This window comes from Myxine glutinosa, chromosome 5 (assembly GCF_964187855.1).
Source record: "Myxine glutinosa chromosome 5, kmMyxGlut1.1, whole genome shotgun sequence".
Taxonomy (NCBI): domain Eukaryota; kingdom Metazoa; phylum Chordata; class Myxini; order Myxiniformes; family Myxinidae; genus Myxine; species Myxine glutinosa.
The window spans coordinates 42,847,426-42,869,032 of record NC_136265.1 but is presented as its reverse complement, the minus strand read 5'-3'; the positions used below and the strand labels follow the sequence as shown (position 1 = coordinate 42,869,032).

The 21,607-nt window shown below is 43.8% G+C and overlaps 1 protein-coding gene across 1 annotated transcript in view; it reads left to right on the top strand.

The window, feature by feature from the left end:
* LOC137428644 (uncharacterized) overlaps positions 1–21,607 on the top strand; it is a 153,987-nt gene that overhangs the window by 68,634 nt on the left and 63,746 nt on the right. Inside the window, exons 18-24 of the mRNA XM_078777978.1 lie at positions 5,986–6,020; positions 6,613–6,710; positions 7,594–7,745; positions 9,125–9,263; positions 9,418–9,522; positions 18,366–18,557; positions 20,713–20,952. Of these exons, the coding sequence (XP_078634104.1) occupies positions 5,986–6,020; positions 6,613–6,710; positions 7,594–7,745; positions 9,125–9,263; positions 9,418–9,522; positions 18,366–18,557; positions 20,713–20,952 (961 nt within the window). The remainder of the gene's footprint in view (positions 1–5,985; positions 6,021–6,612; positions 6,711–7,593; positions 7,746–9,124; positions 9,264–9,417; positions 9,523–18,365; positions 18,558–20,712; positions 20,953–21,607) is intronic.

Sequence of the window (21,607 nt, the reverse complement as noted above, 5' to 3'; positions counted from 1 at the left end):
GCCGCCGATGCTTGATTGGGGATGTTTTCGGGGCCTATGTTATTTTATTAATACAACGCAGATTCAAACTATTGGGAACAGATCCTTAACTGAAACATAGACTAATGAAACAAGCATTCTGAGTATTGCGCTGCAATACATGTCCCCTACCAAAGTTTAAAGTGCCATAACTTTGTCAAAAATGATCGAATATGCAAATTTATGCACGGTTGATGCTGGTTTTCAAACTTGATCTGCGTTATGCTGAGACACATGTGTGTACAAAATTTTGTTGAAATCAGCCAATGTTTGGTGCAGTTATCGTACGGAAACCAAACTGTGACAGACGAACAGACGGATCTAATTAAATATGCAAATTTATGCACGGTTGATGCTGGTTTTCAAACCTGATCTGAGTTATGCTTAGACACGTGTGTACAAAATTTTGTTGAAATCAGCCAATGTTTGGTGGAGTTATCGCACGAAACCATAGCGTGACAGACGAACCTCATTAAATATGCAAATTTATGCACGGTTGAATGTGGGCGCGGGTGATGTGAGACCGGGTTATCCTGACCAGGTTATCTGCGGACCGTGGAAGCTAGGTTACTTCTGACGCGTACTGTGTATACTGCTAAGAGGGCAGAGTATCAGATACATATTTAAAGAAGTATTCACGCAGATTATACGCACAGAAGCATATGGTAAAGTGACACTCCAACCTCCCTAGATGTATTGTTGATTTATTGGTAAACTATGTGAATTCAATGTATTCTTGCCTGATATGAAGAATTGTGTCAATGGAAACAAAATTCAGTGAAAACGTTTTTGACTTGATGCTTATTCTAGGAAATCATTTTAAAGAACAGTCCACGATTACAGCATATTGTACACAAGGAATATTAACAGCTTTGACTTACCGCACTCCAAATTATAGTCCGGAAAACTTGTTGGGGAAATTACCAAGGGTTATTTACCTACAGGTTCTGAATCGTTCCCAATCACTAATTACCTCAGGACGGGCTCACCTGTAATTCGCACTCGGGACTTCGATTTATACACCTCACAGACAGGTCAGCAGAAGCACGACAAAATACGTTGTTTTTCAAGATCAATGATCGATGTGTATATATATATATGTTGCTCGGCTTGGCTCCACCCCTCCTGAAAGAGCACGCTGTGTCGCGCTTTTGACGTTCGCGAGACGAGGCTGAGGGCGCGCGTTGCGGCTTGAGGAGAACTCTAGAATAAACAAAGTGTCATAACTTTATCAAAAATGATCGAATATGCAAATTTAAGCACGGTTGATGCTGGTTTTCAAACTTGATCTGAGGTATGCTGAGACACATGTGTGTCACGCCTCGCCTCGTTGATAAGCCCGCAAGGTCGCTCCGTGCAGCGGCCTGCACGTATTGCACTGTGTGAATTATATAAATTATTACCAACTCATGGTCTGAGGTACTGGCGATTCAAGAGATATCCATTTAAAATATATATATTTTCGTTTAATTATTGATATCTGCCAAACCACGTGCTCTATCGCAAATTCCAAAATTACATTTTAGTAGACTGACATGCTGAACAGATTTGTGAAGTTTCCCCTCGATTGGATCAAAAATTAGGGAGGAGCTCAGTTTTAAAGGTTCATGCTTTAAAACGTCATAACTCTGAAACCATGTGATGCATGACGTCATGCTCGCTGACTTTTTTGTTCGTCATGGGTATGCGATTCTGCCTGAAAAGTTTGGCCTCGATCTGTTCAGCCGTTGCAGAGAAAAAGGGGTTTTCGTGTTTTCACGAAAAACAATATGGCGGCCGAATCACGTGACCTGTGATGTCATAATTACCATTAAAATATTCTACAGACTGAGTCCCTCCTATGGTGAAAATTTGCTCTCAATCGGTCCAATTATTGCAGAGAAAATGGGTTTTAAAGGAAATTAAGAGTTAAAATGGCACTGAGTTAAGGATCATCAGAATTATCAGAATTCCCAAAGTTCAAAGTGCCATAACTTTGTCAAAAATGATCGAAACGTCGTGACGTTCGAACTTGATCTGTAACTTATCATGAGGAAACCATGTACCAAGTTTGAAATCATTAGCATTAAGCGTTTAGAAAAAAAGTCCGGAAAGCTGTTCTTTGCGTGACGGACTGACGGACATGACATGGTTTCCTCATGATAAGTTACAGATCAAGTTCGAACTTCACGACGTTTCGATCATTTTTGACAAAGTTATGGCACTTTGAACTTTGGTAATTTCCCCAACAGTTTTCCGGACTATAATTTGGAGTGTGGCAAGTCAAAGCTGTTAATATTCCATGTTTTAACTCCAATTTACATTCTGTTTCCACTTTTAGTGAGAAGCAGGGGTCTGTGCAACCATTCATAAACTTTATTTGGTGCAACTTGGATAATTTTTAGCCGAGTTACCTCAGACCGTGAGTTGCTAATTATATAATTCACACATAGTGCAATACGTGCAGGCTGCTCCACGGAGCGACCTTGCGGGCTTATTTTAACTCCGATTTACATTCTTTTTCCCCTTTTAGTGAGAAGTAGGGGTCTGTGCAACCATTCATAAACTTTATTTGGTGCAAATTGGATCATTTTTAGCCGAGCTACCTCAGACCGTGAGTTGGTAATTATATAATTCACACAGTGCAATACGTGCAGGCTGCCCCAACAGTTTTCCGGACGACAGACTGCCGGTAGGGGACATGTATTGCAGCGCAATACTCAGAATGCTTGTTTTACAAGTGAAGGTTCGAAAAACCACAACAATATATATATTATATATTATATATTTTATATTATATATTATATATATATTATATATTTTATATTTTATATTATATATTATATATATATTATATATTATATATATTATATATTTTATATATCTATATATATGAAACACAGTTTGTGTGTGTGTAATGTTACCGATAGACTCCTAAACGGAGAGGCTTACGTGCTTGATATTTGGCATAGACATGCCCATTGAGCCTGGGACGAACATGGCCGAACTCAAAATATTTGACGATCCATATTTTTTATTCATATTAACCTCAGCGCATTTCAGCGAAGTACCCGCTAATCTCAGCCGGTTCCAGAGCAGCTCGCTGATTCGCTCAGAGCGATCACGTGATGTTCCATCCCGTCACACGTTTTTTCACCTTTTATGCGATCGTGTTTTGTATCGATTTTGTGCGATATGAATTAAATGTCTTTGAAACAGCTGTGAAACGTCTTTCCACAACCCTTCCGTAACCGATTGGAGCAGTTTATTGCCGCACAAAACGAGATCCGCGAAGCGAGTTGGTCGAGTCGTGCTGACCAAGATGGCGACACGGCGGCTTCACTTTTCACGGAGTATGAGCGTTCTATATATTTTCAATTCAGTGCGCCCGTGATTTGTGGCATAGACATGACCATTGGGCCTTCACGGTGTAATTTGTGCGAGGCTTTTGTCCGAGTGAGCTTGAGTCGAGAGGGCGAATGTACGGGTTGGGAATGTATGGGTCTCCCTTCCCCCGCCCGGCAACGCCGGTACTGGAGGACGTCACAGGATCGGGGAGTCTCCAAATCCGCTTCGTGCTGTTGCGAATATGCAGGACTATGTCCGATTGTTGTGCTGCTCTCCGACCATGAGAACTGCAACGTCATTGTTGACTGGCCATCCCCTTCCCTCCCCCTTCCCCCTCCCCCCTCCGTCCCCCCCTCCCTTCCCCCTCCACCCTCCACCCTACCCCTCCCCTTCTCCCCTCCCTTTCTCCCCTCCCCCTCCCCTTATCCCCTCCCCCTCCCCTTATCCCCTCCCCCTCCATTTCCCCCCTCCTCCTCCCTTTTCCCCCTCCTCCTCCATTTTCCCCCTCCCCCTCCCTTTTCCCCCTCCCCCTCCCTTTTCCCCCTCCCCCTCCCCCTCCCTTTCCCCCTCCCCCTCCCCCTCCCCTCCCCTCCCCCCTCCCCCTTCCCCCTCACCCCTCCCCTCTCCCCCTTCCCCCTCCCCCCTCTCCCCCCTCCCACCCCCTCCCCCCTCTCCCCCCTTCCACCCCCTCCCATCCCTCACCCTCCCCATCCCCCCCTCTTCTCCCCTCTCCCCCTCCCCCTCCCACTCTTCTCCCCTCCCCCCCATTCCCCTCCCCTCCCCTCCCCCACCCAGCAATGCCGGGTACTTCTGCTAGTATTTTATATATATATTATATATTATATATATTATATATATATATATATATATATATATATATATATATATATATATATATATATATATATATATATATAATGGTTTAAAAAAGAACAGATGAGAAAAGTAATGTCAGAAAAAAAGAACATTGAACAAGTACAGATACATTCAAAGTACACCGCCCCCATGCCAAATAATTAAATATCCTACAGCGCGGCATTGCCGGGGCGCCTCTGGCGCCCGGCAATACCGCAGTGCAGCTCATAGAGAGGTGTACGCTAATTGATTGATTAATTGTATAATTAAAATCAATAAAAGATTATCACAAAATATTTTCTTAATCAATTGGCTAATAGCATAACTAAACTAGTGCTTCATCCGAAGATGTATCTTTTCGAAATTTAATTAAATAAGTCATTAATAAAAAATTAAATAATTAATTGATTAATCAATAAATAATTAATCAATTAATCAATAAATAATTAATCGATTAAATGATTAATCAATAAATCAAAAATATCCTTGATAGCCACATCACTTGGTCACTGTCATGTCCAAATATTAGCATCCCAGCTCAAAAAGTGCCTGAGATATTGGCCAAATGAGAAAGAAAATAAATAAATGATTAATAATGAAAATAAATAATTAATAATCATTAAAAAATTAAATTATTAATCAATTCGGTCACAGAACACATAAACCACCACCATTTCATCAGAATCTGTAACTGAAAAAAATTGTTTTAGTAATTAATCGAATAATTAAATAATTAATCGATTAATTGATTAATTGATTAATCAATAAAGCAAAAATATCCTTGATAGCCACATCACTTGGTCACTCATGTTCAAATATTAGCTTCCGAGCTCAAAAGGTGCCTGATATATTGGCCAAATGAGAAAGAAGAATAAAGAACCACCTTTAGAGGCCATTTTTCCCCACAGAGCGAGGGTTGGCCTTTTTCGGGCACCATGGTCCCCTTTTTGAAGCAATGTTTTACGGCCAGATGCCCTTCCTGCCACCAACCCTGTTAGTCGACTCTTGCGACACACAGGGAATTACCAGTGAACTGGTACTCAATTTGCCGACCTCGGAAGGATGACAGGCTGAGTCAACCCCCCTGGCATTAATTCAGCGATCGACCGGGATTCAAACTCAGGATCCTAGGAACCCAAGCCTGCACCCTAACCGCGAAGCCAACACTCGGCTTGTTGGAGAACAAATCCTCTTCCGATTTCCACCGGGAACTGCATGGTGCTGCAGTATCTGCTTGTACTTGCCTTTTGTAAACATCACAATGCTTTTAACAGGTTTCCCCACACCAAATGCTGAGATGCAATACTGGTCAGTCACAGAGCCTCCCTCATGTTTAGGGCAGACATCATGGGATCTTTAACGTCCACCAACTAATCCGAGCAGACAGGGCACTGTTTAACATCCATCTGAGAGACTTGGGACAGCGTACACTTGCGAAACACCAGAATGACAGTTTATAACTGGGCCGAGATTCTCATGTGATTAAGGGAAGGGCAGAAGCTACAGGTGGAAGGTGACCACAAGCATTTATGCATGTGCAGTTATGAAAATCCCTCTCCCTCCCCACCCCCAAACATGATTACAGGTAACGCTAATAACTATCACACCAACTGTACGTGTTTTCCACAACAAGAGTTTTTAATGTCTATTTTACAAGTTCCTTATCTCTGACGTGTTTTGCAAATAAACCACATTGTAACAAATGAACAATTGTTTTTGACATATTTGTTCAGAAGTTTCATATGAACTTTTCCAAAACCTGGTCTTCTCTTTTTGTCTGTGCAGAGTTTGTTCTGGTGGAGAATTCACTGATAATACAGGTAATTGACTTTCCAAGGGAGGTCACACTAACTTCCCTTTGCACTTTATGCTTTTGTGAGATTATCTTCTTAAAGATGTCGTTACTTCCGGCACTGAAGGCCACTCTAAATGTAGTTACCTCTGGATTGAGGTTATGTTTTCACCCCTGTCTGTCTGCCTGTTTGTGATCAGGATACACACCCAACCAGTCCACCAAGTTTAGTCCGAATCAGTTCACAACTTTTTGGGATATTGTGCTATGTATCGTTTTTGGCCCTATCTCAATGGTGAAGAACCACTTTGTAAATCCTAGTGTCTGGATAGTCACACACCCAACCTGTCCACTAAATTTCGTCCGAATGTCAACACAACCTTTTGAGATATCCTGTTCACAAACAGACAGGAGTGAAAGCATAACTTCCGTCCACCTCCGGTGGTGGAGGTAAAGATATGCAGCACATTGTCCTGTAGGGCCATTAAATTGTTAATCAGCATGCATCTGTCACAATCGGTCGTGGTGTGTGACTTAGAGTGAACTGCTTTGATTCCCTGATTTGCGTATATCATTCCGTGTCAGGGTTCTTGAGGTTGACGGTTTCATTTTCCCTTCAGACGTGTGTGAGGGTGACTTGGTTCGAGTCAACTGCTCAACTCCTGGAGATCTTGGCAAAGCTTGCGCTAAGACCTGCAGCAACCTTGAGATGCCATGTGTAAGTTATGGGGCTTGCACCTTACGACGCTGTTCCTACACCAGGTCTCAATTTAGGGTTTGATCATTCATTATGATGTGCCGCTGAAGGAACACCTTAAGTAGATTTGAGCAGGAATTTATCATTTAGCCAGGGTGCCAGTTGACAGGTAGCATACTCTTCGCAAAGGACACCATGGGATCTTTAACACACAGCAGCTAATGCCAGCAGACAGGACATCCGATTTAAAGTCCAGCCGACGGATGGCACACAGATTGATGCCTCGCCCCACCTGCGATAGACATCACGATGACCGTTTGTAGCCAGGCCAATATTTGAACCCAGGCTAGAGGGCTCAGAGGTGAGTGGGCATACTTCTTTGCCAGCCTGAAAGCCCTTCCTTCATCTTCTACATCCCTCAAATGTGGGCATACACTATCCAACCTATCCAACCTATCCGAAATCTATTGTATAAAACGCATGTTTTCTGTCGCATGGGACAAAGTTGCCTGATATGCCATCCCGTAACATGCCATGTACCATATTTTGCTTGTCATGGAACAATCAGACATGTTCTACTTCAACATGGTATACAAATGCCCTTGATCAATGGGTAAATGCCATAAAAGCCATTGCCCAAACAGTAAAAGTACAGCTCGGGGATGGAGTTCAACTCCAGAAGAGTTTAGGCCATGGAGTAGTCTGTATACTAAAGTATACTAAAGTATGGAGACTGTCTTGTATAGATCAAAAGCTGTACACATGAGACATGATCTGTACACATATATACTGTATTGAAAGCAGAGTAAGCAATAAGAGGATTAAAAAGTTTTTCTATATTTACATCGGGGACAAAATATTTTTCAAAATTATACTAAACTATTTTTATTATCATGTCTGACAGATTGCCACAAGCTGTATCGCTGGCTGTACCTGTCCAGCCGGCCTAGTGATGGACAATGCAGGAAACTGCCTGAATCCTGAGGATTGCCCATGTGAACACAATGGACGACAATACGCAAAGGGTCAGAAGGTCACCGTCTTGTGTAACGAATGGTGAGCTACATGAATGTATACCTTTGACGTAGATTTAAGAGTACATCTGGAATGAGTAACCGTAAAGCGAAACGTTTATTGCGCATTGAAGCTTGAATTTGAAGACTTCCCACGTAGCTGGTGACGGGGTTTTTTAAAACACTTTTGTGTGTGTGTGTGTGTGTCCTTTTTTATTATATATATATATATATTTTTTTTTATTTTTTTATTTTTTTTATAGCTATTGTCATCAAAGTTTCACCAAACATTTATTATGATAATACGGAGAAGGCAAATTAATCATTTTGTCAAAGGTCAGCGTCACATAAAATCCTAAATTTTCATCCAAATGACCTGAGATTTCAGTTTACCATTTGAGTTTTGTCATCAAATGTTCAACAAAGCTTTATTATGATAATATGGAGTAGGCAAATTAATAATTTGGTCTAAAGGTTAAAGGTCAGAGTCACATAAAATCATCAATTTTCATCTGATTGACCTCTTATTTTAAGAATTGGCATATTAGGTCACTGATTTGGTTCACCAATCAAAAGCTACAAGCCGATTGTTTCTTTTAGATCAAAAGGTCAAAGGTCAAGGTCACGTAAAATCCTCAATTTTCATCTGATTGACCTGACATTTAAAGAATTTGCATATTGGGTCACTGATTTGGTTCACCAATCAAAAGGTCGGAGTCAATTGGGTTGTTTTTTTTAGATCAAAAGGTCAAAGATCGAGGCTGCATAAAATCATCAATTTTCCTTTCATATTATAAAAAAAAAACACCTTTAGAGGCCATTTTTCCCCGCAAAGCGGGGGTTGGCCTTTTTCGGGAACCGTGGTTGTTGTTATTTTTCGGTCCCCTTTTTGAAGCAATGTTTTACGGCCGGATGCCCTTCCTGACGCCAACCCTTTTTGCCGCCTTTAACGACAAACAGGGAATTACCAGTGAACTGGTACTCAATTAGCCGACCTCGGAAGGATGACAGGCTGAGTCAACCCCCCTGGCGTTAATTCAGCGATCGACCGGGATTCGAACCCAGGATCCTAGGATCCTAAGCCGGCACCCTAGCCGCTAGCCCAACACCAGGTTCACCTTTTGTATAAATTTTAAAAAAACTTTTCGTTATTTTGAGCAAATGGAAGGAAAATAAGACGTGTGAATAAAAACGGCCGCGGACAGGCTTTGCATTTTCAGATGCTTTCTAGTTTGATATATGGAACTTTAGTTCTTAATGTGATTTGAAGTTTGACCTTTCAGATGGAATTAAGAATCGTACTGTACCTGGGATCTTGATTTTTTAAAAAGTTTTATTCTAGAAGATGTTTGAGTTCTGCCAAGTTCAGGTAAGACATTTTGGGTTTGTGTTAACCTCGGCCCACTCCTTCTTGACCCTCAGCACGTGCAACGGAGGTGCATGGACATGCACAGATTCTTCATGCCCCCAATCTTGCAAAATGTATGGTGATGGCCATTACATCACGTTTGATGGACACAGTTACCTGTACGATGGAAAGTGTGACTACTCAGTGGTTCAGGTGTGTTCCGCAGAGTTAATATGATGGCAAAACTATTTTGGCATGAGGTCATTTTTATGGGTCGCATCCTCGACGAAATATCATTTCTGTGAATAATTTGGCTAATGTAGAAGAGTAGGTTGGTGCTGATCCTAACATGCGTGGTTTCCATTAGGACTATTGTGGCAGTGGCAACGGTACCTTCCAGATCATCACCGACAATCAGGAGTGTGGTACAACGGGTACAACTTGCTCAAGATCAGTGAAGATCTTCTTGAAGGTAGGATTGCTGAGCTGCAGTAAAAAGCCTAGTGTTGAAAACTTGCCAAAAACAGTCCTGCGTGCCTAATATTGCAGAGACACTTCTCGATATCGACTGGAGGCGGCCAGCAAATAAAGTCGCTACATGAAAACTATATCGTTCCTCGCTTAGCTTCTTGCTTCACCTAGCTGATAGTTGAGTCATAATACATCGTTATTTCGATTCCTTCACTTTTTGCCACACCTGGCAATAATCCATTCAGCGATGTAGCCCACTGATGCGAGTTATTTTTGCTCGGTGTATCTACATTTTGACATTTCTTATTATTACCCACGCCAAAGGAGAGGGTATTGCCTAAAGACCACGAATGAATGAATGAATGATCGTTTTAAGGCCATTGCATAAAGACCACGAACACCCCTACAACTCTTAACACCCCTCAAGGCCCCTAAAACCCTTCAGAGCCTTTAGAACCTGAAGACCATTTAAGACCCATTCAAACCCTATCACCCCAGAAGACCCAGAAGACCCTTAAAGACTCAAAATACTCCAAAGACCCAGAGTACCCGAAAGACCCTGAAGTCTCAAAATACCCCGAAGATCTTAAAGACCCAGAGGAACCAAAATACCCAGAGGATCTAAAAGACCCTTAAGACTCTTCAAGATCCTGAATACCCAAAAGACCATGAGGCCCCAGATATCCCAAAAGACACCAGACCTCGAGGACCCAAAAGACCTCGAGGACCCAAAAGACCCCGAGGAGCCAAAGGACCCAAAGGACAAAACCACACAAACACATCCTGTCAAGGGTCTGCAATCTCTGTTCTTTCTTGTTAATTTCCCTGTTTTCCTTGCTGTACCAGTATGCGATACATGTCGTAAGTTTGTAGCAGCTGCTTCTCTTTTTTAGGCTTGTTCTTTTCTAGATATAGTCTGCTATATTTGTCATGCTACATATTATTGCATAATGGTCAGAAAGTTTTTTAAATCCTAATTACCTCTGCCACAGAAGGTTGGGTGACGTTATGTTTTCACCCCAGTCTTTCTGTCTGATTGTCTGTCTGTGAACAGGATATCAAAAAAGGTTGTGCACGGATTCGGGAAAAATTTGGCGAAGAATCCACCTAAAGGGTTGTGTGACAAGGACGAAATGATAAGATTTCTGGTGAAGATCCGGATACTATAATTTTTTAAGTGATTCTTCACCATTGAGAGATAGGACCAAAAACGATATTGAGCATGGCATCTCAAAACTTTATGGACGGATTCGGATGAAATTTGATGGAGAGGTTGGGTGTGTGACAAGGACGAATCAATTTGATGTTGGACTAATCAATTCCATTTGTTGTTCGGGAAAAATAATCTGCACTGGCACAACGAGTGAGGATGAAGCAAAAATTGAGGCTCAAAAGTGTGCTAGATGTTTGCAGAAGCTGGGCTTCCATGTGAGGTTGTTACGGGGTCCTCCCCTATTCCCTGGTCTCGGTAAACCTCCGAACCCCGAGAGGGTCCCCGGCAGAAAGATATGTTATCCTTGGTTGAAATCAATCAATAATGAAACCCTCAATGAAACCATCAAATGAAACAATCAAATCAATAATGAAACCACACCAAGGGTTATGAACAAACAATAATATATTGTAAATCACACCGGAATCACGACACAAATAATAATAGCAATTCACCCGACAATCACTATCTTAAGATGGTACCACCTTATCTAGTCCTTTAACCCAAACTCACGGCACTCCCCCAATGTCTCTGTACCCCTCCAAGGCGAAGTCGATTCGCTCCAGCGATCGTTGGATCAATGTCCGATCAAAATCAATTGAGGCGTGGACGATCAAAGCAACCCAGAGGTCGTGGTCCAACACCCACAAAATAGCGGTGGAATGGAAAACCTCCCAAAGACGCGCTCCGACATACACGTTTGCGGTTCAATCAGCGAGTCTCCTTATAATCCTCCAAAAGCCACTTTCTGGCACAGCCGTCCCCGGCAACCCACCGGGGAATAATGCCCGGCCGACGCGACAAAAACCTCCTTCATTGAAGGCAGCGCGCGTGGCGAAATGGAGGACGGCTTTCACTCGAGCCGGGGCTTCGAGGCAAGGATACTCCGGAACCTCAATGCAGATACCCGACTACGCAGGCTCCGCAGCACCCCCGGCGATATCACCTATCGCACGAACTTCCTTTCAAGGACTCAACGTTCACTCGCACGGTACGCTCGACCGCTCGGTACGGAGCTTCAACCAAGATCGTCTTTCTCTCCACGCCTCTTCCTCTTCGCTCCCTCCGTCTTCCGGCTCACGATCCGATTTCCGGCCACATTTTTACCAGGAGCGCTTTTTAACCTTTTCACCACAATAACCATTTCCTTTAAACAATAATAACCGCCGTTTCCTTTCCAACCCCGATAAGAATAATACTACATCACCAGCAAGGTTATAAGTGGATGACAACCACACCCATGGAAGGGCCGAATCCGTAACACTTCCCCCCCTCAAGAAAGAAAGTTTGAACACCGCGAAAACTTTCTTTGTAGACAAATTCTTGAAACCCACACAAGTAAATTCACAACCCAAATCCTCAATTCCCGTGAGCAACAATAATCAATGTTTCCCCAAAAAGAAAGCAACAAAATTTTACAACCCACAGAAATTTCCAAGGTTAATTGACTCTGGACAAAGCGTCAGCCACGACATTGTCCCTGCCCTTTACATGTTCAATTTCCCCGTTGGACTCCTGCAAAGCCAAACTCCATCTCATCACCCTCTGATTTTACTTTTCGTTTCTTTTGAATGAAGGTTAAGGGGTAGTACTCAAAAACCCAAAGTCAAACAAATCTACAGCACTTTTCCTGGGAGGCTGAGCTGAAAGCCAGGTTCCATGGTGGTTGGGTGGTGAGGCCTGGAAGTATTCACTTCATGGACGCCTTTAGGAACGTGGAGTTCACGGTTAGTCCGTGCAGGAAAGTTCACTACATGGATGCCTTTAGGAACGTGGCGTTCAAGGTTAATCCGTGTAGGAATCTTGGCTCGGCTGCTCCGCAGCATTCAGTGCTTCAACTCTTTCTAACTTTCCTAACAAGCACGGTTGGACCACTTGTCACTGTAGTCACATGAATGGCGGTCTCCTTCTCGGCCACTGCTCTGATAATCCTTCCTTCGGGAGCTGCCATAGCTCTGGAAGCCTCCATAATAATATCGATTGCGGCCACCACCACTACTACTCCATGGTCCTCTGTAGCCCCCTCGACCCCTCGGAAATGCCTTCCCTACTGTGATGGTCCGACCATCCAACTCCTTGCTATTCAGATCCTTTTCTGCAACTCTGGCGTCCTTTGAGTTTTCAAACGTGACAAAGCCAAACCCTCTTGACTTTTGTGTCTCCCTGTCTTTTATCAGCAGCACTTCCAAAAGCGGTCCATATTTGCTGAAGGCAGACTCCAGAACATCTTCCTTTGTTTTGAAGTTCAGTCCCCCTACAAATAACTTGCTACATTTGTCGCCATCCCTAACTGCGGTGGTGTTATTTTCCCTACTGGGTTTTTTTTAACAACCATCGGGTTACCATAAACTTGACCACCGGCCAAATCATTCCCGATAACAACAGATACTCCCTCTACAGGAAGAGTGGCTTGTAAACCTACGGTGACCGGTCCTGACACCAAATCAGACTCCAAATGGATGGCATGAAGTGGAGCTCTAACATAGCCACCGATCCCCTGTAAACGAACACTATCACCAGTTGCCGTCTCCTCTGACAATGGCAAGATGCCTTCAAGCATTAAAGATTGATGTGGTCCTGTGTCCCTCAACACCCTAACAGGTCTCCGGTTAGTCGAGTCTCCATCCAGTGACACAAACCCCTCTGAAATAAATGGTTGGTAACCCTTTTGAGGGCGATTTCTCACAATGGCCATTGCATTTGGAGTCGTACTAGTCGAACTCCGCTCCTGATTTTCCTTTCCCAGAGCATAACAGTGGGACATCAAGTGTCCAGGTTTATGGCAAAAAGCACAAGTAGGCCTGGAAGAGAACCTCGTGGTCTGCCAAGGCATGGGGGCGGTGGTCTGCCTCGAGCCCCCCGGACGATAGGTCTGTCTTGGAACCGCAGTCTTCTGATTTCTAGAAGTCGTGGTATCAGAGTGGTCCTCATTTTCATCGCGAGGCCGCCCCCATGAATTTTCGTTCTCCGCCCCTGATGTACCATAGCTCCCCTGGCTAGGTCTGGGTGAGAAGTTCGGTTTGTGGAACCCCATCCTGTGTGTTAAGGCATAGTCATCTGCCATGGTTGCTGCCTCATACAGCTTTGGTACTTTCCTTTCCTCCAGATGAACTTTAATGTCCTCGTGGACACACTGTTGGAATTCTTCCACCAGGATCAATTGTCGCAATAGTTCGAAGTCTTTCCCAACTCCTTTTGCATCACACCACCTATCAAACATGGTTTCTTTCAATCTGGCAAACTCCACATGGGTCTCACTCTCCCTCCTCCTGGCATTCCGGAATTTTTGCCGGTAAGCTTCCGGGACCAATTCATAGGCTTTGAGAATGTGTTTCTTCAATACTTCATAATCTGCACATTGGTCAATCGGTAAAGCCGAATAAATATCTTGAGCTTTACCCACCAGAACACTTTGCACTAGTACTCCTCAGGCCAGTTTAACAGTCGAGCCATTTTCTCAAAGTGTGGAAAAAACTTGGCTTCCTCCTTTTCATTGAAGGGTGGAACCAGCCTCACATGTCTGCCAACATCCCAGGTGTTCTGGCTAGGTGTCAAACCAGTCAGCAGGGATGGTACCTCTCCCCGTTCTCTCCTTAACTCCAGCTCCTTGACTTTAATTTCCTGCTGACGCGCCAATTCACGGTCTTTTAACTCCCTGTCGGCTTTTCTCTCCTCTGCTTCGACTTCCCTTGCAGCTCTCCTTTCCTCTGCTTGTTCCTTTTCTCTTCTCTCTTCTGCTTTCCTTTCCTCTGCTTTTAATCTTTCCTGGAGTTCTCGTTCCTGTTCTGCTCTTTCCTTTTCTGCTTTCCTTTCCTCTGCTTTTAACCTTTCCTGGAGTTCTGTTTCCACTCTCCTTTCCTCTACTAGTTTCTCTTCTCTTCTCTCTTCTGCTTTCCTTTCCTCTGCTTTTAATCTTTCCTGGAGTTCTGGTTCCACTCTCCTTTCCTCTGCTTGTTTCTCTTCTCTTCTCTCTTCTGCTTTCCTTTCCTCTGCTTTTAACCTTTCCTGGAGTTCTCGTTCCTGTGCGGCTCTTCTTTCCTCGCTCTGCAATTGCAACTCCAGTTTCCGGAGCTCCACCTCTTCTGGTTCCTCGGGTAACCAATCCCGGGCTACCTCTTCCCATGTTCCTAATCCCACCATAGATTGTATCACCACTGTCTGCATCTCTGCCTTCCTCATATTAGTTCGGACCTCCAAGCTAAAATGTTTGGCCAATTTCAAGAGGTCTGATTTTACTAACGCTCTGAACTGTGCTTCACTAGGGGTCACTGTAAACTTCTCTGCATCAAACTCCATGGTGACTACTGTTAACACCTGTTAACCTTCACACAAGAAATTATAAAAAAAAATTTTTGGGAAAAATTTGGGAATGTTGGAAAAAGTTCCAAATTTGGGAATTCTGGGAATGTTAGGGAATTCTTTCCCGGACTAAATTTAGGAAATTTTATATCCCGGACGCAGACCCAATTTCGAGCCCACGAATATCAATTGGACGAGCCCCCAATTTCTGTTACGGGGTCCTCCCCTATCCCCTGGTCTCGGTAAACCTCCGAACCCCGAGAGGGTCCCCGGCAGAAAGATATGTTATCCTTGGTTGAAATCGATCAATAATGAAACCCTCAATGAAACCATCAAATGGAACAATCAAATCAATGTGTGTGTGTGTTTCTCTGTGTGTATCTCTCTGTCTGTGTATTTGCCATGTGTGTGTGTGTGTGTGTGTCTCTGTACGAGTGTGTCTCTGTGTGCATGTGTGTGTGTTGTGTGTGTTTTGTTTTGTGTGTGTGTGTTTTATCTCCTCCCCCCCCCACCCCCCCCCCCCCCCATTCCCATGCCTCTTCCCACCAAGTCCTCTCCCTCCCACAGATCTCCCGATGTCCCTGTTCTCTACTGTTGTATATGTGTGCTTCCCTCTTTCTCCCCTTATTATCTCCCGCTCCCTTTCTTGTATGTTTTGTGTGTCCGTTTTATTTTTTGTGATTGATGTTAGCTCTTACACGAGCCTCGATCTTGTATACAGAAAAAAAAAAAAAAAAAAAAAAAATGAAACCACACCAAGGGTTATGAACAAACAATAATATATTATAAATCACACCGGAATCACGACACAAATAACTAGAACGGGCACTCGGTAGAGCGCATACCTTCGCCGCAGCTACTTTTGTTGCCAAAATAAAAGACTACAAGATCTGTGTAGCAAAGCCACACCTACGATTGCGTTATAGTGATGACGTCCTGGCAGGACATCTTCTTCTTCAGTCGCGCATAACTTTGAGTGAAATACGATCGAGTTAAAAATAGTCAGAATTTGAGCAAATCTGTTTCATTCGTTTGTTAATATGCCTCATCTATTGTCAAATCTGCAATTATAATTTTTTTTGAGGTTGAAATGATCGCGGGAGATCGCGTTATAGTGATGACGTCCTGGATGGACATCTTCTTCTTCAGTCGCTCATAACTTTGAGTGAAATACGATCGAGTTAAAAATAGTCAGAATTTGAGCAAATCTGTTTCCCAAAATCTAATCAAATGTGTCCCGTATAATAACCAATCATCCCACCAAATTTCATGCAATTCGGTTGAATACTTTTTGAGTTATGCGATTAACATACACACACACAGACATACAAATAAATACACAGCGATCAAAACATAACCTTCCGCTTTTGCGAAGGTAATAATAGCAATTCACCCTACAATCACTATCTTAAGATGGTACCACCCTTATCTAGTCCTTTAACCCAAACTCACGGCACTCCCCCCAATGTCTCTGTACCCCTCCAATGCGAGGTCGATTCGCTCCAGCGATCGTTGGATCAATGTCCGATCAAAATCAATTGAGGCGTGGACGATCGAAGCAACCCAGAGGTCACGTGGTCCAACACCCAGCAAAATAGCGGTGGAATGGAAAACCTCCCAAAGATGCGTCCCTCCCAAATGACGTACACGTTTGCGGTTCAATCAGCGAGCTTCCTTATAATCCTCCAAAAGCCACTTTCTGGCACAGCCGTCCCCGGCAACCCACCAGGGAATAATGCCCGGCCAACGCGACAAAAACCTCCTTCACTGAAGGCAGCGCGCGTGGCGAAATGGCGGACGGCTTTCACTCGAGCCGGGGCTTCGAGGCAAGGATACTCCGGAACCTCAATGCAGATACCTGACTACGCAGGCTCCACAGCACTCCGGCGATATCACCTATCGCACAAACTTCCTTTCAAGGACTCAAAGTTCACTCGCATGGTACGCTCGACTGCTCAGTACGGAGCTTCAACCAAGATCGTCTTTTTTCTTCTCTCCATGCCTCTTCCTCTTCGCTCCCTCCGTCTTCCGGCTCACGATCCGATTTCCGACCACATTTTTACCAGGAGCGCTTTTTAACCTTTTCACCACAATAACCATTTCCTTTAAACAATAATAACCGCCGTTTCCTTTCCAACCCCGATAAGAATAATACTACATCACCAGCAAGGTTATAAGTGGATGACAACCACACCCACGGAAGGGCCGAATCCGTAACAGAGGTTTGGAGTGTTTGTAACTCCTTGTTGTTCCATTTGGATCACATCGGGGTCACCAATTTAGCGTGAAAGAAAAGACATCCGAGGCGTTCGGATTCCTAGTCAATTCTGTTTTTTCAAAACAGCCACCAGATAACCCCATCGTCCTTCTTCCAGCTAACTCGGTACCGGATATCCCACGATCAACCACAACTCAAGCATATTTGCATATTGTAAAATCAAAGGCAAGATGATGCCGCTACGTTTCTTCATCATTGAGTGATGGGGCCAAAAATGTTATATTACATGATATTTCAAAAAGTTGTGGACGATTTATGACAAAACTAGGTGGATGAGTTGGTTAGGTGACAATAACAAGCCGATTACTTCCACCACCGAAGATGGATTGAGGTTATGTTTTCATCCCTGTCTCTCTGTTTGTCTGTCTGTGAACAAGATGTCTCAAAACGTTGTGGATGGATTCGGACGAAATTTGGCAGATAGGTAGTGTATGTGACACGGACGAAATGATTGGATTTTGGTGAAGATCCAGATTCGGATCTGGCTAGTAGAATTTTTTAAGTGATTCTTCACCATTGAGTGATAGGGAACCGTTACATAGCAGGATATCTCAGAACGTTGTGGATGGATTTGGACGAAATTTGGTGGACTGGTTGTGTTTATGGCAATGACTAATCGATTCAATTTTTGTGGAGATCAGAATATGGATTCGGATACAAGTACAAGTACAAGTATTATTCAATTTTTAAGTGATTCTTCACCATTGAGAGATCGGGTGAAAAGTGATATGTAACATGATATTTTTAAATGTTGTGGACGGGTTATGAGTAAACTTGGTGGACGAGTTGGTTAGGTGACAAGAACAAGTCGATTAGATTGTTGTTCAGGTCCGAATCCAGATCCGGCCTTTCAATGGGATACAAAACATAAACTGCTCAGCCTGGCAGAGGAATGCGCTCTACTAAGTGCCGTTCTCGTTCAATTTTGGTTCAGGTCTGGATCTGGCCTATCAGTGGGATACAAAACATAAACTGTTCAGCCTGGTAATGGTATGTGTTCTACTGAGTGCCGTTCTAGTTTAATTTATGTGTGCATATATGTTTGCTTCTCTAGAAATATAACATGGAGATACATCTTGAGGAAGACAACTACAAGATTGTTTCCTTCGGTGGCTCCACCTCAATGCCAAACCACTTGCAAGTCGCTTCAATCGGCCTTTATCGGATCTTTCTGACCGACATTGGCATCACTGTCATGTGGGATGGACATACGAGCATCACGGTGCAAGTTGGCCCAGAATGGCTGGTGAGTTTGAACACTGATCGTGCTCTCGGATAATGTTGTCATCGATGTTGGTGGTAAAATTACTGATAACATTTGGGGACATTCGCTTCAGAGTTCTATCAGACCGCATGATAACTCATAGGAGGTTTTCATATGGTTGTTATCTATAAATTTGTTCGTGACTGGGATGAGGATAGCAAGGACAAGAAGGGGTGGGAGGTGGAGAGAGGGATGCGGTGATTAAGGATGGTGGCGGGAGGCCAGTGACAGAGAGGGGCGCAGTATTGAAGGTGTGGGAAGGATATTTCAAACAGCTGTTGAACCGGGAAGGAAGCAACGGCGAGCTGGCAATACCGAATTATGTGTAGGGGAAATTGGAGTTGGTGGACATCACGCAAGGGGAAGTGCAGACGGCATTGGAGAGGATGAAAAAGGAAGGGCGCCAGGCATTGATGTGTGTACAGAGATGATAATTGCAGCAGGAGAAGTCCAAGTCAGGTGGACGAAAAGGCTGTTGAATGTAAGTATGAGAGAGGGTTCAGTTATGGAGGAGTGGAGAACAGGGTTAATTGTGCCAATATGGAAGGGGAAGCGGGATGTTCAAGATCTGGAGAAGTACAGGGGAGTTGGGGGGGGGGGGGGTGCATTACACTCCTTAGTCATGTCATGGAGTTGTTGAGAGTATTCTGGACGGGAGGATAAGGAAGAGTGTGGAGGAGATCGGAGAAAAGCAGCAGGGGTTCAGTAAGGGTAGGGAAACGACAGATGAGATGTTCGTGCTGAGACAGATGGTGGAGAAGAGGTTGGATGTGCAGGGTGAAATGGCATTGGGTTTTGTGCATCTGGAGAAGGCATACAACACTATCCCGAGAGAGATGGTGGTGGTGACACTGAGAGGGATGGGAGTGCCAGGAGCAGAAGTTAGGCAGGTGGAAGGGATGTATAATGGAACGAAGGGTAGAGTTTTGGTTGGTCCTGGGATGTCGGAGGAGTTGAGTTTGAACATCAGTTTGAGGCAGGGAAGCGCTCTCAGCCCACTTCGGTTTATCATTGTGATGGAGCTGGTAAGCAGGAAGGTAAACATGAAAGATATTCTGGGGAGGATATTGTATGCGGACATCTGAGGGTGGGTGTGAGATGCTGTTGTAGTGGAGAGTGGGCGGGAGATGCAGGAAGTATTGGGGGAGTGGAAGGATGCATTTGAGAAACATGGCTGAAAATGAACATGGAGAAGACAGAGGTGATGTGGGTTGGGCAGCAGTAAAAAATAAATGAATATCAGGTTAGGGTAGGGGGTGGGGGGGAGAGATCAGACAAGGAAATTAGTTTGAGTCTATGGGTGGAACAGTGACTGAGGATGGCAAGTTAGAGGCAGAGTTGTGGAGGAGGTTTCAGGTGGGTGTGAATGCATGGAGGAGGGTGGAAGGTGTAATGGCAGTCTCAAAGATTTCAAGCAGATTGAAAGGTAAGGTTCTGATGTCTTGTCCGACCTTTGCGGTCTGGAGATGGTGGCACTGACAGAGACAACAACAGAGGCTGCAGGTTTGCGAGAACAACTGGGTCAGGAGGATTGCGGGAGTGACGAGTGTGGATAGATAGAGGATGGATGAACTGAGGGAGAAGCTTGGTGTGTACATGAACTTGATGGAGATATTGGTGAAATGCCAGCTGGGTTGGGCTGGACATTTGGTGTGGATGTGGGAAGAGAGAATGGCAAGGAGAGCGGATAGGTTGAGGGACCAAGGTAGGAGGAAAAGAGGTATACTGTGTTTGAGATGGGAGGATTGTGTGAAGAGATATATAAGTATGGTGGGGTGGTTGAATTGGTGGTTGAATAAGGCTAGCCCCGCTCTAGCTGGGAAAATGACCTTAAAATGCATGTTGTGTTGTTGTTGGGGTGGTTGAATGGTGGAGAGAAATGGCTGAGGACAGGGGGTGTGGAGGAAAATCATGTTCAAGGCAGGGCAGGAGCTTGGTGCCATCGGACCTAACTACTTATAAAGGGAAGAGGTGGGAAACAACAACAACAACAACGACAACAACAACAACAACATTATATTATAAAAACTGACACTGAATTGTCACGTAACGTGTTCCCTCCTGGTTTAATAAACCCTTCTAGAAATTACTCATTCAGAAGAAAGAACCCGTCGTACCCGTGTTTTTTTCCAAACAGGGCAAGCTGTGCGGCCTATGCGGTAACTATAACAAAGATGTCACCGACGACTTCAAGACACCGGGCAATAACCATGTTACGAGCAACTTGGAATTCGGCAACAGTTGGAAGATGTCGGACAGCTGTCCTGATACCACCGAGGAGAGGGACCCATGCAGAAGCAATGCATACCGACAGGTCTGGGCTGAGAGGAAGTGCAGCATCATCAATGGTCCCACCTTTCAAGATTGCCACAGTCAGGTGTGTGGTTTATTCATCTATATCAGGCACTTCACGGAAGATTAGCTCCTGATGATATATTCGAGAGTATTCTGATATATTCTCGATGATATATTCACGAAGCTTCCAAATAACATTAAACCATTTGAATCAACTTGGATCAACTTTAGGAACTTTCTAAGACTACCACACTTTAAATATGGTTATTGTGCAGGTCTTTTCTTATAAAAACCTCATTCATATTTTTTGAGCCTCTTTCTGTGACTTCCAAACAAGACCGTGTGGTTGTTACAGATTCATATTTTCCTCCTAATGATGCTGCTTGATCTACTCTTGGGTGTTAATATGTGAGGCCTATAAAATGCATTTGCCTTTTTGTTTTTCTTTCATTTCTTTTATTCTTCTTTTTATCATTATTTAAATTAATATATGTGGGAAAATTACATGCCCAGACCAGGAATCGAGCCCAGATCCTCTGGGAAAACTGGACCATTGCTCTGCCATCTGAGCTATCTGGGCGACCCTGACTGAGCATGCAATTTTCCCACACATATGATTGCCATTTTTGTCATTACATTAATTTGTATCCGAATTTGTTCTTCCTATTTCTGCATTTATTTATATATTGCATGCTTTCCATCTTTACTAATATTTTTTTGGATATGCTATTCCACAG